Source organism: Sceloporus occidentalis, unplaced genomic scaffold (assembly GCF_023333645.1).
Source record: "Sceloporus occidentalis isolate IW3139 unplaced genomic scaffold, rSceOcc1.0.p SCAF_3, whole genome shotgun sequence".
NCBI classification, from domain to species: Eukaryota; Metazoa; Chordata; class Lepidosauria; order Squamata; family Phrynosomatidae; genus Sceloporus; species Sceloporus occidentalis.
The window spans coordinates 100633977-100657728 of record NW_028316983.1 but is presented as its reverse complement, the minus strand read 5'-3'; the positions used below and the strand labels follow the sequence as shown (position 1 = coordinate 100657728).

General features: G+C 39.7%; 1 protein-coding gene across 2 annotated transcripts in view; it reads left to right on the top strand.

The window, feature by feature from the left end:
- LOC149316487 (palmdelphin-like) overlaps positions 1–23752 on the top strand; it is a 69936-nt gene that overhangs the window by 30180 nt on the left and 16004 nt on the right. For both annotated transcript variants that reach the window (XM_089515649.1, XM_089515648.1), the window contains exons 2-3: positions 7555–7600; positions 15471–15551. In XM_089515649.1, coding sequence (XP_089371775.1) covers positions 7556–7600; positions 15471–15551 — 126 coding nt within the window. In that variant the 5' untranslated portion in view covers position 7555. The remainder of the gene's footprint in view (positions 1–7554; positions 7601–15470; positions 15552–23752) is intronic.

Below are 23752 nucleotides of genomic sequence, written 5' to 3'. Positions count from 1 at the left end.
ATGCAAATCTAGTTTGGAATAGGGATTAATGGAAATGAGGGGAGGGGGGGGGTGAAAGAAAAACTCCACCTATCAAGGAGTTTAGATGAGAAAAATTATTTAAGAAATTTCTATTATAGTAGTCACTTGAGAAATATTGTTCTTGGTCTGCCGTCCTAAGGAAACCAATTCAGACCTGGGTCCTGCTGAATTTAGGTAGATTCAAAATAAGCAGTAGAAAGCTGTTTATTTCTCCTCACCAGTATTTTGGGTTTTCCCAGCTTTTTCTGGTTATTTTTACCTCCCCATACAGTCATTCCATTCATTTGGAGGGCTGTTTGTAGCTGTTTCTAACAATTTATTAAGTCTGCATTAGGACTCTTCCAAAGGTTTTTTTTTTTAAAAAAAACAACACTGAGGGTATGGTGGTCTTGTAGTTCCAAGGGCAATTTTTCTCCTCTTTTGATCCCCCCCTTTAGTTATGGTGTTATTACAGTGCAAAGGTAGCATTTCACTATTGCACTGAAAGTTCAGCCCCTACATCCTCAACCCTGTTGAGCGTGCAAAATCTAGAGTAGACTTCCACTTGCATTTGCTTGCATAAGACTAAAAGCCATTGTGCAACCAGGAACACTGTTTGGCCAGAGTTTCTGATCACATGAAGAGGTCTACTCATAACACAAGAAGGGAAGAGACATTTAGATGGCAGGACCAGTACGTAAGACAGGAGGACATTGTGCATGACTCCTCCATCTTATGTGTCACTAAAAAGGTAGTGGCCCTATAGTCAGCTAGAACTCTAGAATTTATAGATTTACATAAGGAAAGTAAAGGAGGAGGGGAAAAACATGGAAATAATGGGTCATAACAGTATCATAACAAAATCATTATGAATCCCACTAAATTTTTCTAGTGATGTATATCTTGACTTCACATGTCCTCATGTGGTAAATGGGAAAACTGTGAAGTCGAAGGCTTTCATGGCCGGCATCCATAGTTTTTTGTGGGTTTTTCGGGCTATGTGGCCATGTTCTAGTAGAATTTCTTCCTGATGTTTTGCCAGCATCTGTGGCTGGCAAACATTCTCTGAAGATGCCAGCCACAGATGCTGGCGAAACATCAGGAAGAAACTCTTCTAGAACATGGCCACATAGCCCGAAAAACCCACAAAAAACAATGGGAAAACTGTCCGCTTCTCATGAGCCAATATTGTTATTAATCTTGTAGAAAATTTAGCCATTTTTATAAGTGATCTTCCTGCAGTAGCTGAAAATATGACACTTTAGCTTTCTGTGACAAACCAGTAAAAGGTAGCACCATCGGAAGGTTTTTGTCATAATGCAGTCTGGTCATGCTGCGATTGTGTAAAATCTTAGGAACAACAAGATTTCTCTCAAATTGCTGCTGAATTCCTCCCAGGTGCTATTTGCCTCCTAAGGATATGTTTCATATACACTTCACTTTTAATAGAGTGATCAGTGGTACTGAGGGGTCACAGGACCTTCAGCTATTTCTTTCTTGTTAAATAACATAACATGAGCCCTAAGGTGTTTAAACTTATGTACAAGTCCCTATAGAGATATTAGTTGTCTAGGCTGGAGGGACCGAGGATAGATAGGGGACTGGAGTGGACTGGATGTTGCTGTTCGTTTGTAATGTGCCTTCAAGTCATTTCCGACTTATGGTGACCCTAAGACTTATGGCAATAAAGGGTTTTCTAGGCAAGATTTGTTCAGAGGATGATTGCCATTGCCTTTCCCTGAGGCTGAGGATGTAACTTGCCCAAGGTCACCCAGTGGGTTTACTTGTCCGACCTAGGAATTGAACCCTAGTCTCCAAAGTCACAGTCTCAAATGCTGGCTCCCACTGGATGGACATGGAGATAAATATTTCCATTTGTGGTTCACATATGAATGCTTATACACTGTTAATTATTGTATTAAGTGATGATGTGTATGTCTAAATGAGCCATAGGACACAGCACTTTCATCTCATACAAATTTCATAACATGTCTGTGGTTTCTTCTCAGTCATAAGCTATCAAAAGTAGTAGTGCAGTCAACCGGATATGATCTCTTTCAATCTCAGTGCAAGGATAGTTGACCAAAACCACAAGCATGGACTTGGAGCTGTATCAGATTGAAATGAAATAACAATTATCTGACAATATAAAAATGGGTTTGGTGGTGGGGGAGAGATGCTAAGCAGGGTTATTTTCACCAATTCTCTTCTCAAAGGAAGCAACCATTTTAGAAAATTTCTTCCCACTGTGAAAAAAACTTTGAAAACCACATAGTTTTCAAAGCCTATGTACTATTCAGAACTTTTTCTGCAAAAAAAAAATTGCATATGGTTGTTTTGCATCAAAAACACAATTTTCTGAGCACAAAACAGCCATGAAGAGTATCACACGCAAAATCCGCACTGGGATAGATGCAAGTTGTAACCATCAATGATGGATCTTATTGCAGTGCCTAGCGCCCGGGTAGCAGGCAGCCCATTCCCAACCCAAGCGATAATCTCCCATTCCTGTGCACAACTTGTTTCCTGCACAGAAGATATTGTGAATTTTGTCCAGACTAACTCCTCAATGACAGTATTTTCTGCTTAGAGAACAGCTTTTTCTGTACATGAAAATATTGTTTTCTGCACAAAACAACCATTTATTAATATTGCACTAAATAAGTCCCAAACTGCAAAGATTCTCATCAGTCCGGGATTCTTCTCAGGGTTTCTCAGAACTTGAAAGACATTTTTCAGATTTTTAAAATATTATTTCCATCTCTAGGTTCTTTACTTAGGGTTCATAATTATCTGAATAAAAAAGCAAAAAGGGAGGTGAGCCAAGCATGGTTTAGTGCTGCTATGTAATTCATCTGCCATATGATTAACTATAGGGTCAGAGCAGAATCTTCATAAGTAGTATTACCTATAAAAGTAAATAATCCACCCACTCCCCTATTACAGAGGCAAGATCAAACCATATTCATTCCCCCGGTCATTTTTTAAACACATGGATTTTATTTTTAATTTTTCAAAGTCTCAGATTAGATCTGAAGTTAGTCTGTTATTTAGCTTATTACTCATAGTAAGGGAAGCCTGAGGGAGGATGAAGCTGGAGTCTTCAAATACTTAAAAAGTTCTTTTGGAAGATAAAATGCCAGCTGTTCAAGTATGGCTACATTCATGGATAGGCCAAAAGCCTTAGCGTCAAGTTACACAGAAGACAAGTGTGGCCAATTATTAAGAAATTCTTTGTCAGTGACTTTAGCACAGTACTTTGACTTAAATAATAAGTAAAGCATTCTGGGAAATGAAGAGAAGTAATTGTCTCTTAATGGAAATACTAGTCAAATTCATCAGCTGACAACATGCTACAACCTGACATTTTCTTGTAACCTGATTTTTAAAATTAAATGTGGAAAATCGGAACAAATTTAAAGAAGTTTGATAAAATACTTGCATGTTATAAAACACTGTGAAATCTATAACCAATTAAAACAGCTATAGAATAAAGCTAATAGCTGAGTTCAACAGGGCAAAGATCTGAAAAGTGCAAGCAAGTGAAAGGCATGGGGCCGGTCTACATGGGCCTTCCCCTCATGTTGCCCTGTCCACAATAATAATGATAATGATAATGATAATAATACAATTTATTTATATTTCCCGCCTCTACCTGTGGATCGAGGTGGGATTACAACAAGAATAAAATACAAAAACCAATAAAAGTTACAATTAACCCCCCAACCCTCCCACCCTTAAGATAATAAAAATTCAACACTAAAATTTCCATCAGTAGCACAATCTAAAATAATCAAAATGGAATGGACCGTTAAATCCAAGCCATCCTGCCCTCAATCCACTTTTTAAAAATTCACTGCTGTCTACACAGCGTACCACTGTGCTGCCTAGCACCACCACCATTGGCATGGGTCACTCCCTCTGAAGTCACAGTGAGGTGCCCAGTCATGAGATAGATAGATAGATAGATAGATAGATAGATAGACAGACAGACAGATCAGTCGAGGCTGGGCACATCGTTTCTGGCCTCAGAGGAAGCAACTCACACCAACAGTGGTGGCAGCAGGTGGCATAGCAAGATTCTGTGTAGACAGCTGCCTGGCATTGCTGCAGAATATGAACATAATGAAATTTGGAGGGAATATGAATGTAACAGAATTGGGGAGGATGATTTGGGCCAGTTTCAGAACCAGAATATAATGGATTTCTCCTGGAGTATTCTAGCCAGTGCAGACCTGCCCTAAGAAGCCTGGGAAAGATCTTTAACCAATACAAAGAACACAACATACATGCCCATCATATGGAAAGAGCATTCCATGTCAATATGCAACCACTGAAAAGTCCTTCTCTCTAGTAACCATCCAGCTGCCTTCACCTGGCAGGACCTCAGTAGATATATAAGATATTCTTGGCGTTCAAAGTGGAATGTTTTTACTAGGAACATTTACAGTCCCACTTTTGGAGGGGAGAGCTGCTGTCTTGTGCCTGTAACAGTGGATAGACAAAAAAAAAACCCCATCCCAAAATAGCAAATACATCCCTCCTTCACTGGTATGGGCATACAGTGATGGGGAAAGGCTCACTTGTAGTCTCCTGTCTCATACTCCAGAAGTTAAAGGCATAGTGTGCTAGTTTAAAAAAATGGATGATAATGCCCTCTATATTTATTGCTCATTTTATAAACCAAAAGTAGAACATTGGCCACCAGTTCCCACATCCATATATACTCACAGTGATCAAACTGGTACATTTACTTGATGTAGAAGGTGTGGAACAATTCCCAAGCTTGTGTAACATTGCAAGCTACTCAGATTCCATTTTAAAGAGATTTCCCAGGGTTTTGTTTTTGTTCAACAAGCAAGTATTATTTTTCACCATTCTACCTGCTCTGGAAGGTTTCTGTATATTTTTAGAAAGCTTGCCCTTTCAATTGGAAAGTTAAGGAATCTGTCCAGTTTCTCAGCAACATAAAACCTCCTTCTAAAGCTGTAAGCAAAAATTCAGTCTTGTCTTCGGTATTCAAAAATCCAGGTATAATTGGGGGGGGGGGTCATAAAAGTTTGACACATTTTTAGGATCTTTAATCATTCTGAAGTAGCAGGGTTGTTTTTTATTTTTTTAAAAACACTTTATTTTTACAATGTCCTTTGTTGATGCTGAAACTCACAGGATGATTTAAAAAGGTCAATAGTCTCTGTTATATTTTGGTATCAATCTGAACATTATTGGTTTCTTATAGCCCCACATAATAGCACAAAACACATTTCAAAACAAAACAGTTTAATGGGGTGGTCCAATGTGGAAACCCTCATATGTATTGAATTCCAACTCTTACTACCAGCAGCCAGCATAGCCGTGATGTGTATATCTGCACTATTGTGGCTTCCCCTACCACTATCACCACCATGCCTTTTTTATCTCCAGGTATCTTTTCACTTTACGATAGGCTGTAATGTTCCTCTCCTAACCCCACTCACTGAATTTTCTCCAGTCCACCGTTGCCTCCCACACCCCCATTCATTCAGTTGTATTGTAGTAGATTGTTAAATGAAATACTTCTCCCATATTTCAAAATGTCTGTAAACATTTCTGGAATGGCTACATTGGTATCTGGTATAGCAGAAGTAGATAAAAGGTCCACCAAGTATTGTTGAACTGCAACTGCCAGCATTGCCAAATGTAAGGAGCTTCAAAAGTTGCAGTTGAGCAACATCTGGGGGCTTCATTTTGCCTGCCTCTGTGGTACAGTATGAGAGCCGGCATGATGTAGTGGTTTGAATTCTAGACTAGACTCTGGGAGACCAGGGTTCAAATCCCCGCTTTGCCATGGAAAGCCAGTGGATGACCTTGGGCAAGACACACATTCTCACCCTCAGAGAAAGGCAATGGTAAACTCACTATGAACAAAGCTTGCCAAGAAAAGGCAATGATATGCTTGCCTTAGGATTACCATAAATTGGAAATGACTTGAAGGCACACACAACATGAAATAGTGCCACAGATACGAGTGTGGCATCTAAAAGTGTTAGTAAGATTGAACTGTGCCAGAAGCCTTCAAACTTATCTTAACCACGGTTTTAGGAGTGATATTGTTTTCAATCTCAAGTCCCTGTCTGTAGTGTATATATCGATCTAGGTCACGATAAGTATTACAAAAGTAAAGCTTCAAAGAGTTCAATCTACTGTTCAGAAATACACAAAAAAAAATGACACCTTAGTGAACATTAAAGGCTGAGGACGGAAGTCCCTTTTTCATAGAATCATAGAATAATAGAGTTGGAAGAGACCGCAAGGGCCATCCAGTCCAACCTCCTGCCATGCAGAAACTCTAAATCAAAGCATCCCCATTGAAAGATGGCCATCCAGCCTCTGTTTAAAGACCTCCAAGGAGGGAGATTCCACTACACTCCGAGGGACTGTGTTCCACTGTCGAATAGCCCTTACTGTCAGGACGTTCTTCCTAATGTTGAGGTGGAATCTCTTTTCCTGTAGCTTGCATCCGTTGTTCCGGGTCCTAGTCTCTGGAGCAGCAGAAAACAAGCTTGCTCCCTCCTCAATATGACATCCCTTCAAGTATTTAAACAGGGCTATTATATCACCTTTTAACCTTCTCTTCTCCAGGCTAAACATCCCCAGCTCCCTAAGTCGTTCCTCATAGGGAATGGCTTCCAGACCCTTCACCATTTTAGTCGCTCTCCTTTGGACATGCTCGTTTCTCCACATCCTTTTTAAATTGTGGTGCCCAGAACTGGACACAATATTCCAGGTGAGGCTTGACCAGAGCAGAATATACTGGCACTATTACTTCCCTTGATCTAGACACTTTTATTGATGCAGCCTAAAATTGTCTTGGCCTTTTTAGCTGCTGCGTCGCACTATTGACTCATGTTCAACTTGTGGTCTACTTGGACTCCCAGATCCCTTTCACATGTAGTTTCATTCAGCCAGCTGTTGCCCATCCTATATCTGTGCATTTCATTTTGGACTACAGATCCCAGAATCTTCCACTTAGCTATGATCCCCAAAAGAAAATTTTCCAAACTCTGATTAAAGGACCAGTCTGGACAATAGATGTTACTGTTTTATATTTCACCCACTATTTAAACACACACACACATACACACATTCAGAGCCAAGGCAAATATGACTTGCATTATCCTAGTCAGGGTCAAGAGGAGAACTTTATCTGGGCAGTTAATAGTTAATCTATGGCATGCAAAGTGTGCATATTATGATTACAACAAAGAACTGGCAGCTGCAGAAGGAAAAGGGCTTGTGCCTCTGCCGTTCAAACTTGTCAGTCAACTCATGCCAGTTCTGGACATCTGCCTCCTCAGCACACCCTCATTACATGTGTCTGTCTGAGCCGACTTGCTCATCTGTTTGGAGACACGCTGCATAAGTCGGGAATTCTCCCTGCTCTGTGGAATTAGATCACAACCTTTCCTGAAGCATCTGCCTTACAACCCTCCTCCTCCTTCTCCTTACGAGTGCTCCTTTTGCTTATGTGGTTGTCTCTTTGCCGCTCTCACAACCTATACATTTGATTTCTAGAATGGAAGAAGCCGAACTGCTGAAAGAAAGATTGCAGGCCATCACAGTAAGTGCTTATCAAGATTACATGTATATATTATTGCATTAGAAAATCATGATCACAGCTGCTTGGAGGTGACTGGGGCACTTATCCCCCTACTGTCTGAAATCCTTTGTTTCTGCTTTTATTTGGTTTCGCCTTTGTACATGACAAACTTTGGGGATTCAGCATAATTCTGGGTGTGAATTGCCCTTTCAGCGTGTATATGATTTGACAGTTAGGACTGGGCATTTGAATGTATCCAATGTAGGAGTCCTGCTATGTTTTATATCAGGTTTACATGATGCTGTCATTAAGACTGAGCAGCTTGGTGAGCATGCATGCATGCCTGCATTTGAAGGTCAAAAAGCTAGGGAAATGCTGGAGCTACAGAATTCCACAGCATGAAGAGAAGTACCCAGGCACTAAGTCTTTTGCTTTAGCTGACTGTGGATTTTACAGGATTGATAGTTCATGTGAACTCCAAAGTTTTTGGGAAAGAGCAGACAGGGTGATATTCAAATAAGTTCATGACAGTTGGGTGATATTATGCATGTTTTAAAAAAATATATGCCAAGTAGTTGGAGGAAGCAGACTCAGGAGTGTGCAGAGTTTATTTTAGCAGAGGAAGATACAGGGACACAGTCACTTCAGCAACCAAAATAAAAATAACCTCCAGCACTGCTCCCTTGATATGCTGTAATCCTCATTTTCTCATGTCACAGCATGTAGGGGCTAATATTGTTACTTTATTTGATTATAGGTGCCCTTGCAAATTGGAACTAACAATAAAATTGTAAATCAATTGTAGGTTACAATATCAATTGAAAATATAAAAACATGGGTTCAAAACACACAGAAGAAACCGGTTATACCCTAATTTTTTTTAAAAAAGCAATTCCCCGAAGCCTGCCTAAAGAAAGAGAGCTTTGCAAACCAGAGGAAGGGCAACAGAGAGAGGGGCAGCCTTACATTCCTTGGCAATGAGTTCGAAAGTCTGGACTCAACAACAGAGAAGGCCTAGTAGGCCACTGAGGCAACAATGTTGGTTTTCGTTTAATGGCAGAGCTGTGATTGGCTGTTAGCATTGTGATGCAATAATACCCACGATCTGATCATCTGAGAGAATGCTTCTGAAGTTTGGCACAACATCCTTTGGAAAAAGAACATTTAATACTTTGGATTGCTTTTATTTTACATGTATTTCTGTTGCTCCCAATGCAAGCCAGGCTTGTGAAGCAAGGGACTAAAAGGAGGAAATCTTAAAAGTTATGGAATAACTGGTTTCAGTCCCTTCCTTTAATGTTAATTTCATCTCAATTCAGTCCGCCCACATGAAGAGCAAAGACTTCTCTTTGGCAAAATGATGTCACCCCTAGACCTTGTAATATTCTCACTTTATAGTTTGCAGTAGGTTTTTTAAAAAATCTACTCCAGGATTGCTTTCAGATGAAGTTTTGATCATGTAATTTCATGGCCTCATTCAGGCAATATCCTCTAATACTTACCCTCCTGTGTTTTCCAACTGCTTCTTTTGACTTTTCCTTTGCACACACACACACACACAGTTAATTGAGGGAGAAAACACAGAATAACCGTGCAATGACTTTTGACTGATAACACTAGGAAGCATCCATCTAAAATACACCCAGGTAAAGAAAGAACCAAGAATTCATTTTAAGCTGGAAGCATGCTGAACCTCTCCCCTCCCCACTTCAGTCCATTATAATGTGCCACAACTGATCCATTTACATATGTGTGGCCGGATCTGATATGGAAATAAATGTTATTGCCTGAGGAGGAGAAAAGATAATGCCTCCCCCCCCCCTTGTCATTTCTCTGTCAGAGCATCCAGAGTCAGTCAAGACATGAAGCAAAAAACCCCTATCATCAGTTCACTCCATCCCTGCTAATAACAATAACATAGTCAATTAAATAGCTTACTGTTATCATTTCATGACACATGCCCCTACCAAAGCTGCTGCCAGAAGCAGCCATCTCATATATAACACAGTATTAGGTCCAACTTTCATTAAAATGCTTGCAAGGCCCATGCATTTTTATGAGCTTATTTGCAAAGTTGAGAAGTACTCTCTACTGAAGGCAGGTTTTGAATCTGCAAACAGTACAATTATAGACCTGCTCATTGTTCTCTATATAATACTAGCAGGAACAGTGAATTACAGAGAGGGAATATCGGTACAGGAGAGCAGGCCCCAACCTCTAAAGGACTTGCAATTTAAGAGCTGGCATGAGGAAACAAAAGGAAAATCTGGGAAAAGGCAAGTGTAAACAGGAGGTAAATGTATTTTTCTTCCATTCATGGCTTTAGGAGCTGCATTCACACTGCAGAAATAATCCAGTTTGACACCACTTTAACTGCCATGACTCCATGCTATGGAATTCTGGGAACTGTAGCTCTGCTCTAGTGCCACAACAAACTGCAATTCCCAGAAGTTTATAGCATGAAGCCCCAGTAGTTAAAGTCATGTCAAACTGGATTATTTCTGCAGTGGTTAAAATTGGGTCTGGAATTTCAGGGATTGTGCAAAAGAATTCACAGAAAAGGTGCTGGTTGTGGAACCTCATATGAATATTTTAAGGGAGAAGAGACTAGACTAAAATAAATATTTGAAGAGTCAGATGTGGGGAGGCGGAGGGATCTTCTTCAGATGCCCTTAGAAATATCAAGGCCATGTATGATTTGAGGTGCAAAGATGAGAGAAAGTAAGTTCATCCCGCAGTAGAAAAAGAGACAAACTTCCTGCTTATAGATATACCTGTAAGCATACTCATCTAGCAAATCCTCATGGAGTCTTTGCTCATTTTGATTAATGACTGGATTATTTCAAGGCTCTCTGTAGGCATTTAGGACAAAAAGAAAGCCTGAGGTTCAGAGACTGGAAGCTGGATCATGTTGAAGTCTGGATTAACTGAACCAGTTAAAACTGCTACCAGGATGTACCTCTGTAAATAAACTTTAAAAATAGAACTCACCAAAGATCAACAACACACCAGCTATCATTCTTTTCTCAAATTCGTCAGCTGTCAATGAGAAGCAGAGGGTGGATATATTGCAAAGGATCTAAACATTACAGTGACATGTGTAAATATTAGACTATCAAATTATTTACTTCCTGTGTTGTTTATATTTACCTTTGGGGGTGACATTACTCCTATCTGCAATGAATATTCTTCACAAAGTTGTAAGATGATAAGGGGAATTGGTCCTAGCCTGGCTGATAATTCCTCTGAAATTACCTCTTATCACCCGGTTGAATTCTCCTTTGTTGTTTCTCAGTGGGATGCTAGTTAATGCATAAAGAACATGCATACATTTTGAGATGTGGGGGAAAGCTGCTTGGAATCAGATCAAATGGATTTTGGTTTGTTGTTCTAATTTTTGTTCAGTGAAACAAAATTATTAGACAAAAATAATATTAGAAATGTATGTCCATGAGATCTTTTTCCTTATATTGAAGCAGATGCTTGATATGTAACAACAAAAAAGAACAAAAAGGCTACTTTCTAAAAGTATACTGAGATTTGTTCTCAAAATACAGTCTGTTTACATATTTGCTTTTCCTAAAGAGTAATTGGAATTGTACTTCTATTCCATGAGATAGGGTTCCTTAATTCAACAGTGCATGCTCTGGTGCACTACAATCCCCAGGATTCCTGGGGAAAACCATGAGTTCTGAAGCAGTGGAAGACAAATATAGGTTTGCTGTCTAGCTAGATTCTACACAGGGAACTGGACAGGAGGACTATGTCCATGTTGGTTCTGCTAGATTTCTCAGCAACTTTTGATATCATCAGCCATGCTATCATTCTGGGCTGCCTCTTTGGGTTGGGGCCTGGAGGCATTGTTTTACATTGGCTCCATTCCTTCATAGGCTCCATTCCTGGAGCGGCAAACCCAGAATGTGGTGATGGGGTACTCCTGCTTGACCTCAGCAATAGGTTAAAACCTTTTTATTCAGACAGGCTTTTAAAACAGAAAGTTTTTAAAGAATGAGTATTGTTTTAACTGAACGGTTGTTAAGAGCTTTGGAATTGCATTTTATTCTTTTATTGAAATTGATTTGTTTTAATACTGCAAATAGTTGAACTCTATTTTAATGCTCTCTTTTTGTATGTTTTGAATTGCATCATTCCTTTAAGTTATGAGCAACTTTGATTGCCAATTCTGGTGAAAAAACAGGACATAAACAGATATAGTAGTAATAGTAATAGTGGTAGTAATACATTCTGATAATTTCTTCCCTTCTTTTCATACCATCTTCTGTTTGGAATAAATTTATTCCTCTTTCTAGCAGATTAAAACAATTCCCCACTTCTAATACCTTTTTTGTGGCAATTATACCTCTTCTTGTCCAGCAAAAGTGCTTGATTATATTTGAAATAGTAATTATACCATGTTTGTTCCCTTTGTTTCTTACCACCTACATGCAGAAATAGAAACTTCAGATCTTATCGCTCATCTTTTTAAATCGGCTCCAGCCTTGTGGTTGGAGCTGGGATGCGGGATGGAGGCAGGGATTATCACTCACTAAATCACTGCCAAACTGCTAGCCACTATCAGCCTGGGTACCAGCCATGCTCTGCCAGCACTTTTTAGAAATCGGGAAGGTTCCAACTTCTAAAATGTGCTGGCGGAGCGCAGCTTGGACCCGGCTAGGACCTGGGCTGATGGCGGCCAGCGGTTCGGTGGTGATTTAGTGAGCAATAATCCTCACCTGCATCCCACATCCTGGCTCCAGCCTGGGAGGCTGGAGCTAGTTTTAAAAGGTGAGCGATAAGCGCCTTCATTTCATTTAATACCACACAAGGATACTAGTACTGGCACTTCTTTCTTTTTCTTAAAATTGCCAGCCTTTGTACAGTACTTCATTCCAGTTTCAAAGATGAACCAGGTAAGCTGCAGACTGGTTGCTCTAAGTTTATAAAGAGAGCAAGTGAATGAAGAATGTTAGCATCAACAAGAGAAAGAGATGGGTCTGTTGAAGCCATGCCCTCCGACTGTCCTGATTTGGCAGGGACAGTCCTAATTAAATCTGCTTCCCCCTTTCTCAATTGCCTTTTAAAATGTCCCAGTTTCTCTCTGTCTCCCACTTTACCTCTTTGTCTTTGCCATACTTCCATTGGGGCAAACTGAAGTCAAAGTCCAAAAATAGTTTGAACTCAACTCATCAGGGAGTGAAGAGAAGGGAGATCAGAACCTCTTCCTTCCCAGTAAACTCAAGCAAAAGCAAACTGCTGCAGCCTCTCCTAGCTTGTGTGTGCTCTGTCATCAATAACTTTTGCCATCGTGGCCACACTCTGATGTTGCTTGGCCACTTGTGTCCCAGTTTTCATCTGTGAAATGTTAGAGGGTATGTGAAAGTGGCGAGCCCACTGTCTAGGTCTACTCCGCACTCCACGATCCTGGAGCCATCATCAATTTTAGTAGTTTTTAAAATCATTTTAAAGTTGGTTTTTTGGTGGAACTTCTATATTACAGAGCTACAAAGTGCACATCAACCCCATTCCGGGCATCCACGTTGCTTTTGTTTGTTTTGTTTTTTTTGCCATGGGAACTGCTCACAGTGAGTGAGTCATTTGACATGCTTGCCATAAGCACAGAATTATTCTATACGTAATCCACATTGCACCTGAAGTATATATTCAGCTGAGGCAAGCTCTTTCTCATCAGCAAAGAGCAGGAAAACATGCCACTACAAGATAGATGAATGAATGCCCTAGTCCTTCAACTTGACAAAATAGATGTGGCAACTTTCAACTAAAGGCAGATTAAATTATTCCATTTAATGACTAATACTTTCATGCTTTTGAGGTCTGCAGCCAAAGACTGGGCCGGTTATTTTTAATTAATTTGTGAACATTAGCCTTGTGCATCTCAGTAGTCCCTGATCTTGAGGTAGTTCCCCCCACTTTTCTGAACCTTCTTTTCTAGTTTTCCTTCAACACTAAATCTCCTTATTTCAACCTGCTCTTCTTTAGCTCAGGACCACCACCTCTTACAACCTTCCTTTCGTAGGCCCCACCTTATCCTCATCCTAAACTTTACCAAGAGTCTTCTTCTACCTGCCTTTTAACTAGTCCAAGTAGTTCAGTCAATGGCAGCCAGAGATTCTGGGATCAGAACTTCTTAGGCAATGGTGATCTATTCCAGAAGAAGCCAGCCAAAGAAAGCCTAGGGTGTAGCCATACTGCAGAGTTAAATCAGCTTGACACCACTTTAACTGCCATTACTCTATCCTATAGAATCCTGTGATTTATATTGTGGTAAGGTATTCAGCTTGGTCTGTCAGAGAGCTCTGGTGCCTCACCTTCTACAAATCCCAGGATCCCACAGAAGAGAGTCATGGCAGTTAAAAGTGATGTCAGATTGCTTTAATTCTTCAGTGTGGCTACAACCAGAGTTGCTTTTTGACAACTTAACAATTGAGATAAGACCACTGGGCAGCACCACACATTCCCTTAGTACAGGGTTGGGTGGATCTGTATTGTTGACCTCCACTCCAGTTCCTATCATCCTTCACCACTAGGCGGGCCAGTAGAGTGAATGGGAATTAAGATTCCAACAACCATCTGGAAGATCATAGGTTTTTCACCCTTTACATTGCTATTTTAATTAACTCCAAAGGCTGAAAGAAATTACAAAACTACTTGCTCTATTTTAACTGCCTAACAGTATTTTCCTCAGATATATCCCATGAATTCATGCATACCAACAAATACAATGCTACCGCTTGACCCATAGCATGCCTAAAATGAATGAGCTCCAATAAACTGACATTGTTTGGAGTGGGGAGTTGTTGCAACTATATGCCTGCTTGATCTGAAGCAATCCACATCAAGCAAAGGCATGTGCTGGGTAGTGCAGGGCTGGTATTGTGCCTCTAGAGTACTACATATCCAGAGCATCACTAATGGATTGCAGGGAGTGCGGACCACACCAGGTGACACCTCAAGAGAGGGGTGACTCCACTGCTCCCCTAACGTCTGACTTTTGGCAGAAACTGGCTGTAGAGTTTGCATTCATCCCTTTCAAATACTGAAGATGTAGTGAATGGGGTGAGACTCAGTGGGAGGAGAAAGGAGAAGACTCAGGTTTTTAATTTTTTAAAATTTTATTTTTATTAAATTTAAATCTATTTTAAAAATATTTTTTCAGTCTTCTTTAAAAACATCCCATCTTACCATATGTTCATTTTAATCACATGAAACCATGTACATGTAAATACAGTGGGCCCTCCCCTTAGGTGGGGATCCATTCCGGATCCCTCCGCGTAAGGGGAAATCAGCATATGCTGGAGCCCCATTGGAAGTAATGGGTACGTGCCCCATTAGCTCTTCCGGGGTGCATGAGGGGCTTTTCCAGCACGGCTTTCAGCGTATGCACTGTACATTTAGGCTGTATGTATGATAGTGTAATTGTAAAAGTATACTTTTAATTTTGCTAGATATTTATGTCAGAACTACATTCAGTGATATATGGGAATTAATATTTCTGAATAACAATACAAAAAACATCACTAAGGATTCTGTATGGCATGGTATGGGAGGAGGTCAGTGGGGGCAGGGTGACAGCATGAGTTAGTCCACCAGGTGATGCCAACCCTAGTGACACCACTGCTGCATGTTATGTGTCCTTATCTAGATCATTACCTTCACATTACCTGTTTTATATGAAGTAGACATGGTAGATTTATATTTCAGGATAGAGATACAATTAGTTCTAATGTCTTATTTTTGCATCCAGTGGTTAAATGCCAACTGGTTTTAACTGTAAAGGAACTAAATTTATTATCAATTCAGATTGGGGGTTTGTTTTATTTTCTCTTAACTGTTCTGTAGATGGGAATAAAAAACCCTGTTTTGTAATTTTCAGTACAAGAGGAAACTGCAAGAAGAAATCACACAGAAACGCCTTAAAGTAGAAGAAGAAAAACTAAAACATCAGCACTTGAAGGTAACTCTTGGAAAACTCTGTTTGCCTTCCTTCTCTGGACATTCACTGCATGAAAAGAAGAAACAAGTGCGCATGCACCTAAATATGGTTGGCCATTGAGTGTTTGACACAATTGCACAGAAAAACAAAGTGGGAGGAGAAACTGGCAGGAAGAAAGTGGAAGCTTGGCCTGTCTGTCAGATCTGTGTTAGTCCATTCACATATGGAGGGAATCGCTTCATGGGTATTTATTTCATATGTGCATTTGTATCTCAGATTTCGTTGAGTGGTCTCAAGATACATGTTTCACTTTTACTTCACAGGATTTTTACCTTCACAGTAATGCTATCAGATAGTTTGTCTTCACAGGCTAGAATATTCTGGACTGCCCCAAATTCCCCCTGAGTTCCCACCCTCCACTACCTGTGCTTTCTCTGCAGCAACAGCAGTGGTTGCCTTCTCATGCGATCCATGTTCATCACCCGGCAGCACCACTGAGGTCACAATGAGGCACCAAGGCATGTTATTGATGCTGGGCACATTGTTCTGGCCTCAGAGTGACTTGCACCCACAGCATCAGACAGCTTGCAGGGGTCACGTGGGAAGGCAGCTGCCCACCACTGCTTCAGAGAGAGCTGAAAACCTAGAGTAAAAGGTAAATTTAGGTTAAAGGGAGGAAAGACTGGATCGAGTGTGGATGTTCTGAAGAAAATCCTGTCTCAACTTGGCCATGCATCATGTAAACAGAATGCAATGGTCCAGGGGGGAGATTCAAAGTAAATAACCCATGTAGGCAAGCCACAAGATTCAAACCTAAAATCAGGAGCTTCGTGGCCCCAGGAAGATTTGAACATCCCTGGTTATAGTCTAATATTCTAATCACTATGCCACAAACTCTAATTCTAGCACTAAATATTAGTCGCATCTAGAGGGGATCCATTGAGTAGGCTGCTGAAATGATTTACAGAAATCAGCACTTATGTAAATCTCATTACTTCAATAACTCTTCTCTAGTTGGAACTAGCAACTAGATTTAGCCCTATGAATTTAGGTGTGAATCAACCTTAGATAAATGTAAGCCTTACCTAAACAATACAGCTCAAAGTACAAGCACTATTTCATACACAAACCTCAATGTTTAGTTAACCTTTCTCAGTGTTTCCTTAACATTTAAATGTTTCATTCTGTATTTTTCTTAGGGTTTTGTCATTAGGTTTGCAGGTGCAATATTCACTTTACCTACTAGAAAACAATAGACTTCATTAAGAAGCACTGGACACTTCTGAAATCATGTAAACAGGCTAGTGGTGTTTAGTCATGTTGTTCTGCAATTGAAAATGAGATCATGGCCAGAAATAATTCCTTCCTAAAAGTATGGATGCCGTTTTGCCAACAGGGTGTGTTCCCTTTGGTATTGGCACTTTGCTTTATACACCATAACAATTAGACTTAAAAAGTATTATGTGGAAGATCTTACTAACATCCTCAGGCAGTAGCTTATTTTATCTGGCAAAAACTTTCAGTCATTTAAGTTTAATGGATCTTAAATGGAAAAAAAAATGTTTGGAGCCTGCTTCCCACGCATAGGAGAAGCATCTGCAGATTTTACACTTGTGTCAAACCTGCCAAGTTCCTTGGTATGGAATCCCAATTACTGATGGATCAAGTAACCAGCTTGACATGAATGGGAAGGCAGGGGAGGAAATGACTGATTCTCTACTCTCAAGCTCTGCTTTGCAAGGACAGCTTGACATTTCTTATTATATTAAACATTGAACAACAAAAAGTCCATAGTGCTCAGTTGTTGAAAATACTCAAAACCATAACAATTTCCCCATACAAAAAACAAAAAACAAAAACCAAAACCAAATAAAAAATCTCAGCACAGTTTGTCCCCAGTCTAGGGAGTTGGATGAAATTACTTGGCTGGCAAAGTCAATTACAAAATGCACACACTGCAGAAGTTACACAGGTGATCATCTTTAGTTTCTCCATCTTGTTCAAGCTTGAAAAATCTCCCAAAACACAAAGGGCTGGGTGACACTGCCCAAGTCTTTGGCAGGGATAACGTATGAACTATTGGGAATTAACAGGCTGCTGGTGTATGTCACCAAATCACTCCAATTTGCAACTAACCAAACCATGGGTCTACCATCTGTGGTTTGAAGGAAGGCTATTGAAACAAAGTTTAGAATATACATACAAAACATGACAGGCCTGTTATAAGACTTTTTTCTCTTGTTTGTCCAAGGAGGATACCTGAGGATAAAACACCAACAGGCTCTTACTGGTTTGGTATATACCAATAAATAAACTACACACAGTGTTGCACACAGGAGTAATTCATCACCATGTAGGAGCAGCATAGCTATGCCCAAGGAGCCAAGATTTTAAATGAGTGTGTTCACACACACCTATTGAGGGTGAATCAATTTGTCTGGACCAAATTGCTTAAGCTCCATAGCCCCTTTCAATTATTTACTATCACTCCATTGCATTTTCATTGTACACATGGCGGCAACATGGTGGTAGGACTTGCCTCTCATTTGCACAGATTTGTTCAATACCTCTAAAAGAAGACACACATATGTATTTGTATGCATGGTCCAGGTGATCCGGAACCTTGATTCTTCAGGACTCCCAACTGCATAGGCAGAATGCTGTTTAACTGCAATGGCTGCAACCTATGGATTTCTGGCATGTGTAGTTTAAAGCTCTCTGGCTTATACTTCTAGGTACTATTTTCCTAAACTGCAGATTCCATGATTCCATAAGATAGAACCGTGGCAGTTAAAGTGGAATCATTCTGTTATTATTGCATAGTGTGAAAACAACTAGAGTCTTCTGTGTATCTGTTCAGATGTCCAGTAAAACATAATAAATTGGGAGAGGTAGACCCTGGTGTCCATGCAAATAGTTGTTTGCTGAATGTGTATATAAATAGATGATAGCATAACATTTGAAAAAGACTACCATGTATTTTTCCATTCTTGTATACTGGCCATCATAATATAAAAATGTTCATTGTTCAGGAGGGTTTCCCAATAGATAACCTGTGTCCCAACAAAGTGCAAAAAAAGAAACATTGTCGCAGTACATACCACCATAAAGCGGTGTACCAGAGCCGATTCTAGGGTTAGGGACTGCACAGCAACTGCATGGTCCGTAACCTTAGAACGTACAGATGGCGTAACAATGGTAGCGCCTGGGTACACAGGCACTGCCATTGTTACGTAAGCACCGCACAGAGTCTGCACATTGCTGCGCAGTGCTTACATGAGTGCGCCAATGCCGCACTTGTTACGCTTCCCCTGCGGCTTAAAAAGAATCTGCTTTTCCCGGGTTCTTTTTCCTCCACAGGGAAGCCATGCGGTTTGGCGGCTGCAGCTTCCCTGCAGAGGAAAGTAGGCTGCCGACAGGCCACCCTTTTTGGACGGTTTGTCCCAGGCCACTGATTCAGTGTAGGATTTAATGTATCCATGACATACCAGGTTCTGTGAGTCCATTGGAGAGTCCTTATGTATAAATGAAAAATGATTGATTGATTTTTATCAAGCTGCTGCATTATCTTAATCCAATGAGAAGGACTTCAGTTTCTCATTCAGTTCAGTATCTGAAGGAAGGTTCTTGAAACAAAAATTTAGAATATACATACAAAACATGACTGTCTTTTATCATGTGCATTCTATTTAGGGCAAAACCAGATGAGTGTTATTTTTGATTGGCTTTATCACCCTCCATTTCTGTTGGATCCAAAATGTCATTTTCTCTTGATCATAGTCCCTCATGCTTGTTTCTTGTACCATCCAAATAGATTAACCTTTGATTCCCTATAGTCACATACGTCCTTATCCGTACTTTCTGGAAAATTACTGTCCTTCTAACAGAACCATATCCTTTTTTCATCATATGTGTTCCAGTAATTTTTAGGAAACCAACATTTTTCCTTGTTGTTGTGTTCCTTCGGGTTTTTTCTAATTTATGGTGACTCTAAGTCCAGGGCCTATAAGAGCAGGGCTCAGCCAATACATTGGTCTGGAGCCTGGAGAATCGGGGGTGTGAGTATATTTCTGATGGCCCCCTCCCTCCTTAGGGTTGAAGGGCGGGATATAAATACCTAAATAAATAAATAAAATGGCTTTTTACCAGAACCTGTGCGTTTTTCCTATGAAACGAATGGATCATTTCGCTGTGAATCCATGAATTTCACAGGGTTTTCTCAAGCATGGAATACTCAGAGGTGGTTTTGCCAGGTTCTTCTTCTGAAATATAGCCTAAAACACCTGGTATTCATTGATGGTGTCCCATTCAAGTACCCTTACCAGTGGCAAAAATGGAGGATGGTAGGAAAAGTTAGAAACACAAAATTACAAGTAGGATGGCCAATATGTAAACACCACCGACACTCCCCACAAAAAAAGAGGCACTCAAAAATATCCCACAAACAGCAGCAGTTAGTGATCCTTTGAGAAATCCTATCAGGAGAAAATGAGATTTGCCAGCACCTTATAACGAATTCTAGCTAAATCAAAATTGGAAAAGTGAGGAGGGAATGAGGAAGAGGGATGTGCCCACAGCTATATAGTCATCATACACATCATTAGACATATTCCTGTCCCACAACAGGCCAAAAGAGAAGTGGGAGATTCATGACTGAAAAGGACATCAGGCTGTCCTGCAATAAATCCTCTTGCTGGATTTTTTCCAATGTGAGACAGCATGGGAGAGGACAGGAAAAAGCCTACAGCACTATGTAAGATCCCATGCACCATTTAGATTGCTTTGAACCCAATGATCAGTGGTAACACTCAACTGGACTTCTTAAATTTCCTCTGAAGATGGTCTAATTTCTCTAACTAAGTAAATCTACTATGTGTATGTTGTTTGCCTTCAAGTCATTTCCAACTTACGAAGACCCTAAGGCTAACCTGTCACAGGGTTTTCTTAGCATGTTTCTCAGCATATTTCTACAGGCTGAGAGATTATGACTTGCCCAAGGTCACCCACTGGGCTTTCAATGGCCAAGAAATGATTCGAACCCTGATCTAGAGCCGTAGTCCAATTCTCGAACTACTATTATATTCTAAGAATATTTAAGTAATATTTAATAATTACTAAGGGGAGTCATTTCCATCAAATTTGTAAAACCAAAGGGCAGTTGAATTTTACTATAGCCTTCATGTAACCACTTAAAATTTAACAGCAGAGGCAGAAAAGTTATGTTTTGAAAATAGTCATTAGTACTGCCAAGGTGAAAAAGTAGTTTGCTGCCTCTATAGTTACATCTGGAAGAAACTCTTAACTTTTTTATTTCTTGAAAGCAACTAAAGTCATTACATTTAAAAATACTCAGGTTTACACTTGATTTTTTTTTAAAGTAGCAACTATCTACTATTAAAAATTGGACTGTTTCAATTATACAAGTTTCTGGAGTGTGCAAACAAAATATATTGTTCTCCCATCCACCTCCTCATCCCCGCAAAAACAGAGGGCAACATGTGCCAGCACTCAAACCAAACTGATAGGCTGCTTCCACACTGAAGAAATAATGCATTTTGGGACTGCTTTAACTGCCATTACTCAATTATTTTTGTTAACATACAGTATTTTTTATTAAAAATTTAACACAGGGACATAGACAAACAACACCAACCCACTTTCCCATCCCCCTTTCACCTTAAAAAAAATTCCTGCATATTCTCAATTTTCTTAAGTAATAATATTTTATAATATATTATTACTTAAATATTATTACATAAAAAATAGATATTTTAACATGCCATCCAGAATGGGTTTTTTAACACTCATATTTTGCAGCTTCACCCAATCCAACAGTGAATGTTAATAGTATTATTACTGATAACTATGATTATACAATTTGTTTTATTATATAGAGATACAGAGTCCATCATACTGTTCTCAGAAAATATAATTTAAAAAAGCTGGCAGCATACATATAAAAGAAGCATAATTAGAAACTGGTGAATCGCTGTAGGAACCAGAGTATTAGTGAGCAGCTGCTCTGTATGATAAAAGAAAGGTCAAATCTACTCTTGGTTGCATGTTACAAAGCCAAAAACCAAGGATGTTGCCTTGGATCTCCCACTGACATGAAGGCATATCTCACAGTCAGGTTCCTCTGTGCCACTTTGAAGATTAGTCTCCAAACACATGAAAACATCCTTGCTTTTGTGGAATAATTCCCATAGCATCCATAATGAATGCAGCATGATTTGACAAGTAGCATATAACTCAGTCTACTCTAATAGCAAAATGTGTTCTTTGTAGTGACTGTACTGCTGATGCTAGAAAGAGAGACACAAGTCTAGACACTGTCCAGTCACGAGCAAACTTCAGGTTTGCAGGATCCAGGTTGTATTTTACTAGAGCTTCAGGATCCATCAATCATGCCTATGCAGCTGTCAACCAAATAATTTGTTTTGACTACCACAACTGATGGTGTAGTGATTTGAGTGTTGGACTAGGACACTGAAGGACCAGGTTTTGAATCCCCACTCAGCCATGGATACCCACTGGGTGCCCTTGAGCAAGTCTCACTCTCTCAGCCTCAGAGGAAGACAGGGGCAAACCCCCTCTGGACAAATTCTGCCAAGCAAACTTAATTATAGTGTTGCCTTCGGGTCACCATAAGTCAGAAATGGCTTGAAGGCACACAAGAACAACAATCACGACTGTACTAAACAATGAATTCTATACCAAACACACTCAGGGTTTCCCCCCAAGCCTAACTGGCAATCAAATAGTATGATTTGGGGCCAGACTAGATTGTTTTGTTACTGTCATTGTTAAGTGATTGGGAGACATGAATCCTTGCTGACCTTTGGTAAATCGCCAAAACATCTAGAAGCAGATTTTTCATTAGAGATCTGCAGAAGGGACCCTGTCGCATTCAAGGGAAGCCCTGTTATGTCTTGTATAGTCATCAGCCAAGGGGTCGAAGATCTCTTCAACAATGCAAAATTATAGCATTTTGATACCAGTTGAACTGCCAGCACTACATATTATGGAATCCTGGGATTTGTAGTTTTATGAGGCATTTAGAATTCTCTGCCCAAGAGCTCTACCATCTCACCAGACTACAAATCCCAAGTCCCCATAAGAAGCAGCCATGGCAGTTGAAGTGGTATCAAAATGCTATAACTGTGAAGCGTGGAAGAGACCTATGTTGGTGAGTAACCAAGAAAGAGCTTTTTCTGTAGTAGCACCATGACAGTGGAACTCCCTCCAAAAAAAAAAGGCTAGCTAAATCTTTGTTGGCTTTCCAATGGGCAGCCAAAATAATATTATTTTGTATATAACTATGTTATAGTGTATAACTATAATGTAACTATATTATTTCATTTCCCCCCCCCCAAAAAAAATGGTTTTGCAGTTGGCTTTTAAAGTTGGCTTCTTAAAATTGAATTCTATTTCTTTTTAAAGAATGTTTTTATCTTCTAATTGTTCATCATTTTGAAAACCCTGGCGGGCAGAGAGATAAATAAGAATAATAAATGAATTGTCCATGGTATAGCATTCTTCCGATGAAAAAATTGTAAAGAATTTGAATGGGAGGGGGATAATTTGTAACCAAATTCTCAATGCCAAAATGGTCACCAGGAAAGTGATAATCTGATTATCAGTAAATGCAAATACAATAAAAGTCTGTTATGAACAGCATGTTCAAATGTTCTACTGTTTCTTCCCCCACCATGGCTCCGGTTTGACAGCTTCAGCCCTTCATAGCTAGTTTCTTCCTGTCTATGAATAAAAGCTGGAATTCTTGTTGCCATGTAATTGCTAGGGAATCGATTTCTTCACACCTTAAGAGCAGCTCAGAGATGCCTGGTTGCCTAGCAAATGCAGCGCACTTGTCTTTTACAAAATGGTAACTTTTCCAGCACTGAACCTCCAGCAGAAATGAAGTGTCCTTGCCAAGTAAATGGAAGGATGCCACCAGGTCAAAAGAGAGACAGTTAGCATCACAATAATAGGTTGTGCCTGGGAGAATGTGAAAAAGAGGACTTCAGAACAGGATTCATGGGACATATTGATCATATTAATAGATTAATGATAACAATGAAAGAAAATATTGAGAAGAACTTAGAATAAAATATAAAGCAAACAATTAAAAAAGTAAACAAGTAAACAAGCTAAAATGAAAATAAAAAAATCTTAAGTAGATAGAATAATGAGGGGAAAGGGGATATTATGGATGAATG